Below are 15,274 nucleotides of genomic sequence, written 5' to 3' on the forward strand. Positions count from 1 at the left end.
TGCAATCTAACACAAAAACAAATAGACACACAAGAATCAAACCAACTCTAGAAAAAAATGCATAATTTGTGTCACCAAAATAAAACCGTTGTTTAAGAAACTGTCATGAAAATCATAGACTTTGTGAAGACTTTCATTTTCTCTCATTTGTCAATCAGCAGTAATCACATGTCTCTGACGTCACTAGTGCACGAGCATCTCGCTTTTCGCGCTGTTCCTTTAGTTGTAGGTACTGTTAAGCGATACACGCAGGTTTCATCTCAACAAAGATGATGGCTGTACATGTGTCATGTTGTTGCATCCACCGGAAGTGGAGCCTGGCGGAGATGGGAGTGTGCATTCGTCACCACTCGCCCCTTTCCGTAACCTCCAAGAAGACTCGTCCCCCACTCGATACTTGTCATGTGTTGTTTCTAAGAGGTTTAATTCTTTAAAATAAGTAAGTGAAAAAAACACCAAAACAACAACCTAGCAATACAATTTACATGTGCTTCGGTGATTTTTTAGAAACATTGGAATCAAACAAGGATAGAGTTATCGTTCTTGTTTAAAGTACTTCTGATGTTCATGCGCCAATATGAAATCCTTCCAGAGGGGCACGAGTCGCTATTCGGCTTGTCCTGGAATAACACGAGTTGGTCACGAATGGAAGGTTCGGAGAGGCAATTGTGGGAACGGGAAGACCGACTTGCTTGTTATAGATAGCAATATCACGGTTCGTCGCATATAATGGATGTTTTGTTGCCTGTTGTACTTCCTCCGACGAAACAAAAATATTGTACCAACAGTACAACGCCACCCATCATACAGTAATTGGCAGAAATAACTTCTTAAACGCCAACAACGAGAACGTCCTTCTCTGGCAAGCAAAATCTCCTGATAGAGCACCACTCGGGACCATCTGGGACGTTGGGTACGACAACGTCAACAGCCTTGCTGACCATGAATACGCTGGCACTGGCGCCCAGATTCCAATTTACTGAGTGAATTTGAAGCATCAATTTACAATGTCTTCTGCGGAACATTGGCTACGTCAACAGCCTCGGTAATCAGGAATGCGCTGGCAGTGGCGTCAGATCAGCGAGCGTGTTGTCAGAAGATTTGGTTACTCGTGTTGAGTCATGTATCAATTAAGGTACTTCCGCTCACTTTGACGCTTCATTGTCGTTATGTCTTTTTTCCTCATATGCTAGTGTGGTCAAATACTGAACAGTCAACCTCCCTGTGACAAACCTGTCTTCAGAACTGTAAATGGAAGCTTTTCGTTGTGTGTATGTTATTGTGCACAACCATTATTGAAGAGAGTGTGCTTCTGTTTGTGGCTGTGAGCATACATGGGAGCTTTTCTTTTGCCCCTGCGTAAGTCCCGATTCAAAGGAAATTTAAATATTACCAGCTGTTTAAAATGTAGTATTCTTGTCATTATAATTTTGACTAAATTTGACTTCAATCGCCAGCGGCTGAAGGGGTGATATAAATCCAACTAGGGTCCGTGCAGGTAGCAAAAGTACTGTAAGTCCCCATGGTCCCTAGTTTGGTGATCTACCTTCAGTTGCAATTGTTGTCGATCTATAGCCAGTTTTTATATTGTATTGTCCAAATAGTGCTATTAGTTTCAATTTTTCACACTAGTTTTAGTTGTAATTGTGATATTCTAGTTGCTTTACTGTCCTTCGTCGACAAGTTTTTATAATATACATATCTTCCATTTCACTGTCACATATGTTCTCGTCACGATATGGCTGAAATATTGCTGTTGTGACGTTAAATAATAACTCTCGCTCTCTCTCTCTTTTGCTCCTGAGTTTATCTCGGGCCAGTTAATCTCATTGCCATGTTCCGTATTGACACTTACTGGACTATTCAGAACTATTGTTCAAGAATTAACACCCTCGGAATTTCCTCAAAACCACTGTCAAAACTGATTTAAGAAAATATTACTTCTATCATTGCTTTTTTGCTTCAGGTGTGCAATTAGAAGATTATCTGTTGAGATGAGGAAGGCTGTCATTCACAGATCTGTTTAACTTTATAACCCTCTTTAGATTAGTGTAGTAAATACATGTAACACTGAACATTGTTCTGACTTCAGATTCTCTACCATCTTATTCTGTACAATAGTCTGAACTTCAAGCAGTTTATTACAGCTTCCTAAGTCCTGTGTTATCATGGGGAAAATGTTATCATGGCCATGCCCAATACTCGACGTGATCAAACCAATCTCTTAAGTTATCGACAAAATGGATTGACTAACTACATGGTCAACTATAGAGTAACATGGCACTTTGAATATAAAAATATCATCACAATATTCAATGGGGTTTTAATGAAAATCACTGTAGTTCATTTGTTGACGTTTAGAATCTCTTTTTTCTTTAAATGGCATAATTAACAAGTATGTTTACCTCAGTTCATATCCCGGATTTTAACTGACAGCCGATTTCAAAGCTGCGCTGGCTAAATGTTGTTTGTTCATTATAATCAGGACGAGTGTGTTCCACAAGGCAGTATTTTGTCTGTCACATTATTTCGTACTGAAGTTGATCAAAACTTTTAAATGATTCAGTTGAATTTCTTTTTATGCTGTGGCAAAAAATATTAATAGTAAGCAAATATGAATAGATAAAGGCAGCTGCAGCTATGTTTAAGTAGACTCAGAAAACGGTGCATAAGAAACGTAATTATATTTTATCCCCTTTCGACGGAACTAAATGCCACATAAAGACCACATAATTATTTTAAGACAGCACGCCCATAATGTAAAGTAAGCCTAAATCCATGGTATCTTTTCGATCGCCTATTTACCATTCTTCCCCGAATCAAATATTTGCTGAACCGCCGCATCAGCAGTCCATTTTGCGGACAGAAACGTGCTCGTTACCGGAATAAAGTATAATAAATGTATACCTGGCATTCTGGGGTAGCCTAATGGTTAAAGCGTTCGCATACCACCCACACATGGGTACTGTGTGTGAAGCCTATTTTTGGCGTGATATTGCTAAGACATTGCTAGAAGCGGCATAAAACCGTACTCACTCACTCCTGTTGATATTCAGAATGAGATACAATGACTGGTCAAATAGTCCATACCACAAGGATTAGCTGTGTTCATTAAGAACATCACCATCTGAAGATCAGCAGTTCAATCTACCCTGACTATAATCGTTACTTTGTCCGAACTAATCCATTCATCATTGTTTCAAATATCCAATAGCTGTTTCTCCTTGTCCTTCTTTTCATTGGCATGCGGAAGCCACGATGTACTGTTCAAGAGCTGCTTTATGTGTTTGTAAAGCATCACTCTTTCAAATATTTACAACATAACAGTGTTTAAAGTAATTTTATTCCTTTGTTTATATGTGCCATGGGCACACTCTTTACCTCAAAGCATAATTATGTATCTTTACAATGTAAGTCTAACTATTCAGACATGCTTGTTATTCTTTGTTCTTTCATTCTCCTCAATAAATGCCTCCTCCGTGATCTTCTCATCGCCTGAACTTTGCACCTCAAGAGAGCCATACTTCTCCAAAAGTGTTTTTACAATCAGAACAGTGGACAGGAAAAACACAAAAGCCAATATAGCCTCAATGAAACTAAGGTAGATGTACCATTTGTAGGATACCATCTGGAATAGGTAACCTATCAACAAAGGGTTCACAACTCCTTGAAAGTTTCCTGCCACCCAGATGACTGATGTCACCATTCCGGACACCTTCATTACATCATTTTCAAGATATAAAAGTCCAGTTGGGAAAATGGATGACATTCCTATTGACGAAAGTACCAGGCAGATCCAGATCCCCGCCTCAGACTCGTGAATAATGCTGAGCCAGAGACCACCTAAAGACAACACACTTAGACCATTAGAAATATATAACAGCTGACGAGGTGTTAGGATGCGATCTAGTATCACACAGAGCAAGCGTGAGGCAGCATAACCCGCCCAAAAGACTGACGCCAAATTGGCAGTCTTTTCCTTGCTCCATCCAAGATCCTTTACAAAATACGCCATCATATAACCGACGATGACACTGATGGAGGAACAGTTGAAGAAATAGAAGAGTCCAACATTACCAAGAATAAGCACTTGCAGCCATTTGGGAAGCACTCGAGGATTACGATTGTTTTCATTTCTTGTTTTACCTTTCGTGTCTGGGGGACTGAAACAACATTCTGCAGTTATCATGATTCCAGCCAGAAAACCGAATGAAGCTGCTATCATGTATGCATACTGGATCTGACTTTCAGAAGGGACACAACTCTCAGGGAGAAGGATGTTGTTTGCAGTTGAGTTGCCGGTTATGGGTCCGTCGCTGTAGTTAAAAGACTTTGATATGTCATAGATGCCACAGAGTGTTCCATTGAATGTCTTCCTTTCAGCCAAGAAGGGTTCCACGATAAGGGGTGCTAGGATGGTGCCGATGGCAAAGAAGAAGTGTAGAATCTGTATAAACAGCTTGCCTTCCACGCCCCATGTGCTCAGCATGTCAACATTTCCACCTGAAAAACAATACAAATTTGCAATAGATAATTTATTCTGAATATATGAGCAACCCAATGTGTAAACTGTCGACCAGATTGAAAACTAAGATAAAGCAAATATTAATCTAAATTATATGCATATACTTTATACAATTACAGGTATTCAGTAGCTGTCCTCACTACTTAACCTTCCGTTGTACGAGACCAGTGTGATCTATAGTTATGAAATAATTGGGAAATATTATTTATTCTGAAATCAAATAATTTTTCTTTCAATACATATTCATCGACATATCCCCTTAACCTGATTGTCTTGAATCACAATTTTACATGAGAACATTCATGCATGGCGGACAAATTTGGATGTATGTTAGCATAAACACGAAAAACAGTTTGATTGTTTCCAGCCCCTATGTTCAGCCATACGCCATACTTTGCTGTCTCCCTCAGACACAGGTGCGGACATCATTTGAGGATCAGAAAGCATGAACTGGACAGAACATTTTCACAAGTGAGTCCATGTTTAATCTTGTCAGCTGCGAAGGCCGTTCAAGGCTGTACATGGACCCAGGAGAATGTCAGAACGACACTTGTGTGTTATGGTAGACATCTAAGGACTTTTCAGTGACAAATATTAACTTTTGTACCATTAGTCCAGAACTATTTTCAGTTGAACAATTGATTAGCCTTTATATGTGTATGACGAATGACACCGGTTGAGAAGGAGGGCACCTAGTATCATCGTTGTTTGGTTGTGATTCAGAACCACATACTGTGTCATCGTATCCCATTATGTCAAACGCTGTATCATTTGGGTTACATCAATTATTTACATACCGCCGTCATACAACTGAAATATTGCTGAGTGTTGCTTTAAACACACAAATACATGCTCATAATATAGTCGGAACTGTACTGTCAAATGTTTTTTAGCAGAGATTTCGTATGGATATGGGAAGGGTTTTGTGGCAATTTTTCAGCCATATCGGCAGTTTGGGGATGGAAGTGTAATTGTATGGCCAACACATTGGTAAACACAAATCATCATTGTTAATGTCAATTTAAGTGGTTTGATTTGTGTAACCGGGTTGGATAACTGCACGCTCGCACCAAAAGCATACATTTTGAGACACGGCTCTTTCTGCAGACCACTTCCACATGAACATAGCTAGGATCAGACGGTAAACATCTATGACAGGATCAGAACCAACCAGGCAGTAATGTTAACCCACCCACCACCCCCGGCTTAGTCATCATCTGTTCTGTGTCATTACGTCTCTGTTGTCTAAACTCAATGTAAATGGCGTTCACAACCGATATTTGCATTTTGATTGATTCTTACACAACCCGACCACCAGAGTCACTGTGTAGCCTGTTACTTTGTAGACGTTTTGTCAATAACACTATTCGGTGTTAAGCCTCTACATAATGTTATCGTGTTATTGGCAATAACATTGCATTTACACCCTTTCGTCCAGCAAGTACAACTGCTATCCAGCAAGTACAACTGCTATTTTCCAGTTATTTATTCGAATCATAATAATTGTACTGCATACCTGAATCAAAGGCACTTGTTAATATCCCATTAACACCACAAAGACATATGGTCAGGATGTAGTTTCTACTCCATGGTATAACGCAGGCACTAGCAGCGGTCAGGAGGCACGAACTGGCCAGAAGGGCTTGCCTGTGTTTGGGGAATTTCTCAAGGAGGACACCCATGATGACTGAGCCCACAAGTCCCCCTACCGCAAGGGACGTATAGAAGACCGATGCCTCCTCTACATTGCTACCAGTGATCTGCGCCAGGTCCAAGAATGCTGGGCCATGTTGGGCACGGCAAATACCCTGTGAACAAAAAATGAATAATGAGGCATTCTGGACGATTTGAGAATTTGCATTTGTGCGTCGGTAAATTTAGGGATTTTAAGCCAGACTTTCATGTATGCAGAGTAAATTTCAATGATGGTCATGTTCTGTGTGTAAGACCGAGGAGGATTCGATTGCATCTTCTTGAGCATTTCAGTAAAATGTGTGGAAGTGTTTGTCGTTACCGTTTTCAAGCTGACTGCAGGTATCACATACATTCAAAAACATTGGTGATCGAGTGAGTTTACATGTATCGTAGTGAGTGAGTTAAAATGAGTCACATCGGCAGTATTTCAGCCATATTGTGACTATATCAAGTTATATATTTTTGATAAATATAATTATAAAAACCTGTCAGCGAAGTATAACAACTAGTTTATGACAGATGTAAATTAAAAAACTAGTAATTAAATTTAAAACATTTTAACTATATGAAAACGGGTTATAGACTGCCAACAACTGAAGGTAGATCACCATACTAGGGACCATGGGGACTTACAGTACATTTGCCATATGTATCGTTACATCGGCAATATTTCAATAATAAAAATATTAAATTTAAGATTAATAAAATTGAAATTTTAAAACATGGACATATACGAGACTCACCAGTGCTATGAACGAAAAGTAAAATATCGATGTGTGGATGAACTTCCGGCGGTTCTTGGGATCTTGTAATTGTTGCCGGAAGTGAACTGTTTCCGGTGTTGGTCTGGCGGTTTCAGGCCCCATGACAAACTGAATCGATGAAAGCAATCTTAAACGTTACGTGTACACTTGTACGCAGATTTCAGGAGAACCGAATGGCTCAGTTGAGGTAGAAGAAATGAGGGAGAAAGGGAGGTAAGCATGCTGACAATTGCTTCCCAAGTTACCGGAGATCATCTTGGGTACCATTGCAAATTCCTTTTTTTTAGCTGATAGTGATGAATACTCGTATAGATATTGTCATGATAAAGTCAGAACCGTAGTCGACTCCTTCCGCAGGTATTTCCCTCTGATGCACATTATACTTACTGACATCAAATCAATATTAATATTTATGAACGAGGATATTCGTGTTTTTTTCATATTATTAAAAAAAATGAATATGACCATAGAAGCTTTTGTGACGATTTTCCCACAACAGACATGCAAGACCCAGTGTTGTGTCTCAAAACGTTTTGCATTTGTTTTTGAATTGTGTCATCAATCAGTTAAAAGTTCATTATGGCGATGCTTATAGTTGAATATATATGTCGGCTATTTTTGTTGTAGCTTCATGGAAATATATACAAGAAGTGTATCAAACCTTTGAATTTGTTCATTTATGTGTTTTGAAGACACCTTTCAGAATCGTAATACAGCCAGTAGATTGTACAACTTCTGTAATCAAAATCATTGGGATTCAATAAAGCATTGTGAAATATGTAAAAGTACTCTTCCATTGGCAGTGCAAGCTGTGGCAGTGTTTATCTAAGCATTATTGTTTGATCACACATGACTTTCCAATAACCTCTTCCATCAATGCACATATTTCATTTTTAGCGATGCCTCCATGCGGTTTAACACAATTACAACTAGAAGCTAACAATACAGACAGTGGATATTAATGACAAAACGTCATCAGAATTAAACACGGCCTGCTATACATTCCTCGATTGGGCGCAGGCTGTTAATCGTGCATGTACTGGGATTAAATAGAAAATACACACGGGTAATTGTGATAGGGAGATGTACTGGTGCATGAGTGCAGACAAAACTATGTGTGGATGTATTTTGTAGGGATTACAATATGATACAACACATTATACAATATGACTTACTGTCTTGTAGTCATGTAGATTATTTTAGTGAGTGAGAGAGTTAAAATTTTACATCGCATCGGCAATATTACAGCCATTTAGCGATGAAAACAAGGTAAGCAGATTGCTTTAGACTGTGATGATTAATGTAAACATGATAAAACGTAAAAATGAACTTGAAAGAATTGGTTCTTTTTCGAAACGTTAATACCCAAAGACAAATACTAAAACTGATTCGTAAAAGATGCACACTAGCTTTATGCTATGGCTATGAATGTGTACTTCAAGAAACGATTGGGGAGTCCTATCAATCCACTGACTTTTCAATATTGATCACTAACAAAATAGACGTTTGTTTAAGAAGTAAAATGAGAAAGCATCTCTATGATGACAAAATACGGGTTTCAGGGCTTGACATCATGAATGTTGCATCGGTAATGATGACGTGGTTTTGATAATGCGTTAATTGCCCATTTTATTGTGATATGCATTGCATTATTTTACTTTTGACACAAAATATAATAAATGATTTCACCTGAGCATTGCTTATCGTCCATGCAGGTAGCCAAAGTACTGTAAGTCCCCATGGTCCCTAGTATGGTGATCAGCCTTCCGTTGCTGGTGATGTATAGCCCGTTTATATATTGTATCGTTGTTTATAGTGAAATCGTTTTTATGATAGCGTAGTAGTTTTAAATTAAGAGCTGTTATACTCCAGTAGTTTTACTGTCCTTCGATGACAGAAATTTTTATGTTCTCAAGCTATTGATTTTAATGTTGATAAAAATTATATTGTTCTAGTCACGATATGGCTAAAATATTGCCGATGGGAACGTTAAACATTTAACTCACTCACTCACATTGCTTACCGATCAATTCGTTTGTTTATGTTACAGTCAATGTGTAAAATCAATGTCAATGTGACTTTGTGTGCTGGCGATTTGTTGCCATACTATGAGGGTGTGGGTTCGAATCCCGAATGGGACTCAACCCCCACAAAGTACTAGAAGGTGTACTTTACTGAGAAAGTGTAATCCCAAATATAACATATGTTGCAAGTTATAAGTTCATAATATATAAAGGTAAATTATAAAACCCTGTCAACGAAAGACAGTAAAACAACTAGTTTATGACAGATTTCAATTTAAAACTAGTAATGAACACTAAAAAAATTTAACTCTAGATGACAATGCATCATAAAAATAGGCTATAGATCGCCAACAACTGAAGGTAGATCACTATAGTAGGGACCATGGGACTTACAGTACATTTGCTTCCTGCATGGACCCTAGCCGGATTTACACCATCTCTTCAGCTGTTAGCACTACACGCGTTTTATTACACATGTGTAATTAATTACCATAGAAATGTATAACAGCGATATAATATCTTGTGTGGAATATTGAACATCACAGACACTAACAGGCTGGAAGCTACATTATGAACAAGTTCTTATCCACAGTGACCTGTCTGAGGCCCGGGTAGTCGCAACACACGATCAGTGGTTAATTCAAGATTACCAAAACTTGTTAGACGTGGCTTCTGTTAAAGGCCGGGGTGCGAACTTCAAAATCAAATAAACCATGGGTTTCCAGTTAATGTCCGATTGGCTAGGCCTCAGCGGTGTAGATTTTATCTGGCCATGAGTGACGGGAGTGTAACGACTGTGGGTGCCTCGCGATGTCAAAGGTTAACCTTGGAAGTTACTTCTAGAACAAACATGTGCCTTATAGTAAATGTCCAAAAACCGTTTCGCCGCATATTTTGTTGTTCAAAGAGATTACTTGATTTGCATAGATGAAATTTCAAATTTTACTTATTTCTGAAATCATAATCTTCAGCATCGTGATGTCAGCATCAAATAGGGTCATTCTCCCAGCCAGCCATGAATGAAACTTTCGCCCGCCTCCCCTCTCCTCCTCCCTTTTCTCGCAACCTGACTGACATAGTGGGGAATTCAAATCTGGATTTTAATACTTCTCACCAAAGGTTTAGACTCACTAGTGTAAATATAGCCACTTTCTTGCACAATGTTCACATGCACAATATTTGCACATGCTTTTCAGCAATTTGATGCATGATCCTCGTGCAATTCATTTGCATAAAGTTTGCAGTTGGTTCCCCCAAGTTAGTGGAGAAATCGTCGATATAACCATATACACTCTTCAAAAAAAGAAACGCAAAATGAAATTCAAGAATGCTACTTACAATGTTGTACACATATGTAAACTCAAACATTTTTTTAGGGTTGCACATTGTTTCTGGAATGTTTTAGAAGATCATGCTTGACCAAACGCAACCAAAAATGATTTTGAACGGTTTTATCAATCAGGATTGTCATGATGTGCGTGGATGTCATGCAGCACGAATATCGGGCACAATGATTGTTTCTCACATGCAAAGCATGCGTACAGCATGTGACTATAAAAGACCCAAATGAATCTCACAATTTCATCCACAATCTTTGCAAGTAGTGTACACGAAAATGGGACGTCTCAACGCTGCCGATCGAAATCAGGCAAGTGGACGATTGCAAGCTGGCGAATCAAAGAGTGAGGTGGCAAGGATCTTCAACGTTCATCCCAGCAGAATAACTCGATTGTGGGATTGATTTCGTCAAACAAAATCGACAAATGACCGTCCAAGATCAGGAAGACCTAGAGTCAACACACCTGCCCAAGATCGGTACATCCGGGTAACCCACCTACGTGACCGCCATCGTACTGCCCGGGACACAGCACAAGAACAGTTTGGAGCCCGAAGAGTGTCCGATCAGACAATCAGGAACCGTCTCCGAGCAGTAGGAATACGTGCCAAACGTCCAAAAGTTGCCCCCTCATTGACACGACTACATCGACGTCGACGAGTGAGATGGTGTAACACGGTGCTGCCATGGAACCTGGCAAACTGGAGGCGCATATGGTTTAGCGATGAATCCCGTTATCTCCTCAGGCGACATGATGGTAGAGAACGTGTCTACAGACGACGTCATGAACGTTTTGCTCCTAACTGCATCAGACAGGTGGACAGATTCGGTGGAGGGAGTGTTATGGTGTGGGGAGGGATCTCATACACCCGCAGATCGGAACTTGTGCTTGTCCAAGGCAATCTGACGGCCAATCGATACATCGACCAGATTCTCCGTCCGCACCTCCTTCACTTTGTTGACCGTCAACGGCAGCTCTTCCAACAGGACAACGCCAGGCCCCACACAGCACGTGCCACCGTGGACTACCTGGCCAATAACAACATCAATACCCTCCCCAGGCCCTCCAGATCCCCGGATCTAAACCCAATCGAACACCTTTGGGATCAGATCGATAGACGGGTACGTCGACGTCGTATTCCACCACAGAATCTTCAACAGTTGTTCCACATGCTGCAGGAGGAATGGAGAAGGATTCCACAACAAAACATCCAACGACTGATTCGATCTGTACCCAGGAGGTGTCGGGCAGTGGTAGCAGCTGGAGGTGGTCATACGAGGTACTGACTTCAACACCACCTGGTGGACAGCAGTAATGACTGTGATGACTGTTATTCTCATGAAATATGGACAAGATAGCAATGCATTGCTCCACAAAATTTCATTCATGTATTTTTGTTTTCCGCTGATCTACACGTCCTTGAATAACACCAAATTTTCATTGATATTTGGGTTTTGCGTTTCTTTTTTTGAAGAGTGTATATGTACATAACATATAGTGACGATGACTAAATATCAGACTGAACCGGTAGGTCCATTTTGTGATATTTCATGGAACTAAACTTGAATGCGGCTTTGCATCACACGACAGCGTTGACCGGGCAACGTGGCCACACATCCCATCTGTGTATAGGTTTGAACCCCGGACTTTAAGTTATTGTTGATTTTTCTCTATAATAAACCGTGGATAGCATGACATTATTCAGATGAGCGGAACCAGTGCAGCAAGGGGACTTCACATACATGCATGCATACACACACATATACACACACATGCAGCCACATACATACATACATACATACATCGTACATACATACATACATACATACATACATACATACATACATACATACATACATACATACATACATACATACATACATGTATGCTCAAAGTCGCTTTTGTTTTTCTCGATCATTGGATGTAATACTCGAAATACATTGTATAGAAACCCTTCGAAAAACCTATCATAATCAGATTATTAAAGTACGCTTAGCTCCCACAAAAACTGCGACATGTGACCGACCATGTTTTTGTCTGTTACCTGTAAATCGAACTGGGTCAGCAGCTGTCTTGACTGGACACAGCACTACGTCTTTTGTGTACTACTTATTTATAGCAATGGAGCCAGCTGCCCTGTTTAATTCACCGAGTATACTTGTGCCGATATGATTACGATTAGACTACTTTCCGGGTCGGCACCTTGCCTGGATATCGGAGACACTCACATTCCGCTACATTTGCCGGGTGAGTTGAGGTGAGGTGAGGTGAAATTGGGTTTTACGTCGTGCTTGAGAATATTTCGCTCATATGACGACGTGCATGCGTGTGTATGTGTGTATGTGCGGCTGCTTGTACTAGCCCAGACTTAAGCTGGTTTTATAGTGCTTGCCCACTGAGATACCATGCCGCAGTGAAGCATGAATACCCCACTCAGACAAATTATACTGACTCCGAGCTGACCAGTCCTTGTTGAACCCATTAATGCCCAGCGCCAGGCAGGGACCAACACGTACCATATTTTAACGTCTTTTGGTATGACGCGGTCGGGGATCGAACCCGGGACCTTCCGATCCCCGGGCGGACGCTCTAACCACTACACCACGAAGGTGGTCTACATTTGACGGGACTTACTGAACCATTGTCTTGTCGCTCTGAATACCTGGGTTTGATTATCATGTGGGTATAAATTGTGGGGTAGCCTTGTGGTTAAAGCGTTGGCTCGTCACGCCGAAGACCCGGGTTCGAATCCCCGCAATGGGTACATTGTGTGAAGCCCATTTGTGGTGTCCCCCGCCGTGATGTTGCTGGAATATTGCCAAAAAGCGGCGTTAAACTCAGTCAGTCAGTCACCTCAGTAAGTTGGAGGAAGTCACAAGTAACGCAAGACGTCATTTTGCGGAACACGTGTATGACTCCGTCAAACCATTGCTCAAGATCAAATGTAGAGTTTGTGCCGTGTAGTCACTTTGGTGGTGGTTGATTAATGTAAAAAACGTCTTACCTTTTAATGTACAAATTATCCAAGATAGCTATGTTTTTTCCAATGTACGATAGGTCCGTGGGGTTTGCCTAATGTTGAGTTTGGGTCGTCCTATCAGGTGTTATAAGATAAGATTAACTGAACGGTGCGAGACCAGCATGTGACTTGCACAGGTGAAAATGTATACACCTAGAAAAATGTTAAGCAGCAACACTAAATGGCGGTGTGTGGTCCTGTGCATAGAGTGAGTGAGTGAGTGAGTGAATATTATTCTAAGCCGTTTTTAGCAATATTCCAGCAATATCACGGCGGGGGACACCAGAAATGAGCTTCACACTTTGTACCCATGTGGGGAATCGAACCCGGGTCGTCGGCGTGACGAGCGAACGCTTTAACCACTAGGCTACCCCACCGCCCCCTGTGCATAGAGCTCATGTCACAATTCAGTTGAGGTTAGGCAACGTTGAGTGCGGACAGGTTTTGGATAGGTGACCGTGTTTGGCAGCTTCACTTCAGTCCTGCCCCTCAACGAAACAGATGTGATATATGTGGTCTCACCTCAGACAAGTGGGTTTGTTAAAAATTGCCTCTGTTCACCCAGCAGAAAATGGGTACCCGGTGGATTAAATCATGTGACTATTAACCTTCTAGCGCCTCACAGGTAGTTTGAGTTATCCCGGATGATAAGGTGTTAGCGCGTTTAGCATGCACAAGTTTGTGGAAAAAACGGTATATAAATTGCCATTATATATTATTATGAATATGTAGACCGCTATCAGACCTATGTTGTTAAAGCGACTTAGGGTACATGCAGTTATTTAAGTACGTGCAGGGTACAGTAAATATTGATTGTCCAACGTTCCAAGGTTACACTTGGACGTTTTCGTCTCATCACATACTCGCCATGCTGTCTTGTCCTCTCTCCATACTTGTAACAGGTAACCGGAATTCTTATTCTGTGTATTAATATCCATTATTAAAACTTTGAATGCAACGGTCTTTTTTGTTTTTCTTGTATTCCGAACATAATATTACAGAAAACAAACAAACATGCAGCTTTACCAATGTACTGTGCGTGCACACCAATGATGCTAGCAGAATTACCGGAGATGCTTAAATTTTGTTTCAGGGGTGTATGTTTGAACCTACCAATGTATTAACTACTCGGGCCAAAATAGGCCGACTCAAAAGACTTCAACCGTTTATAAACTCGAACATTCTCTTCCCACAGAGGTTACTCCTGTCATATCTTCCTACGTAACCTCTGTTCTAATACGGCCCTTTCATGGTGTGAGCGTTCAAGACTCGTGATTGGAGGCAATCAGATTTAGTTGTGCAATCAGCGACGTTCTTTCAAAAGTGATCATTCGCAAGGCCTCGGTACTTTCCGTATGCTTCGAGAAAACTAAACCTCTTCCCCAGCGCGATCCGCAAACGTTTCTTCTAGACAGAACTCAGTCATGTTATGGCGGATCAGTGGCGTCTCCATCGCCCTCGTTGACAACGGACAAGCTAACCATTAAACGTCTTGTGTGTAACATCAACACAAGTCCCGGCAGATGGGGGATATTTGTGGCCCTACATTTGCTTGTGTTAGTCAAGTTGAGGCACCCGTGAAGAGCCACCTCCTCGTGGTGGGTGCTGGGTAACGCCAAGAGCTCTTCGAACCCCCGTTGTGGACCCGGGGGGATATTTGGTCCACCAACCTGTTTGCCGTGGGTTGCGCCCCTGTGTCGGTGGAGGACGGGAGTCTGGTGGTTGAGGGCAATAGGATCCTGGAACCGTGTTCCCTTTGCCCAACACACCACTTCGGCCCTCACTTCACCTAGACGGGTGGTAGAACTGGCCCGGTTCTACCAATCGGCTGGTCACGCCATGCCCTGTGCATGGACAACATTCAAATTTATATTCATGTACATTTATATAATGTTGATATTGAATGTTGC

General features: G+C 41.0%; 1 protein-coding gene across 1 annotated transcript; it reads right to left on the reverse strand.

Moving 5' to 3' along the window:
- Positions 1–3,324: 3,324 nt before the first annotated feature.
- LOC124281184 (sodium-dependent glucose transporter 1A-like) lies at positions 3,325–13,439 on the reverse strand. Its single transcript, XM_046717214.1, has 4 exons — positions 13,350–13,439; positions 6,964–7,092; positions 6,042–6,333; positions 3,325–4,503 (listed from the first exon to the last, which is right to left on the reverse strand). The coding sequence occupies exons 2-4, from the start codon at positions 7,084–7,086 to the stop codon at positions 3,425–3,427; spliced, it is 1,494 nt and encodes a 497-aa protein (XP_046573170.1). The 5' UTR covers positions 7,087–7,092; positions 13,350–13,439; the 3' UTR covers positions 3,325–3,424.
- Positions 13,440–15,274: the final 1,835 nt, after the last annotated feature.

This window comes from Haliotis rubra, unplaced genomic scaffold (genome assembly GCF_003918875.1).
Source record: "Haliotis rubra isolate DU_JTF1 unplaced genomic scaffold, ASM391887v1 Scf28, whole genome shotgun sequence".
Lineage (NCBI taxonomy): Eukaryota > Metazoa > Mollusca > Gastropoda > Lepetellida > Haliotidae > Haliotis > Haliotis rubra.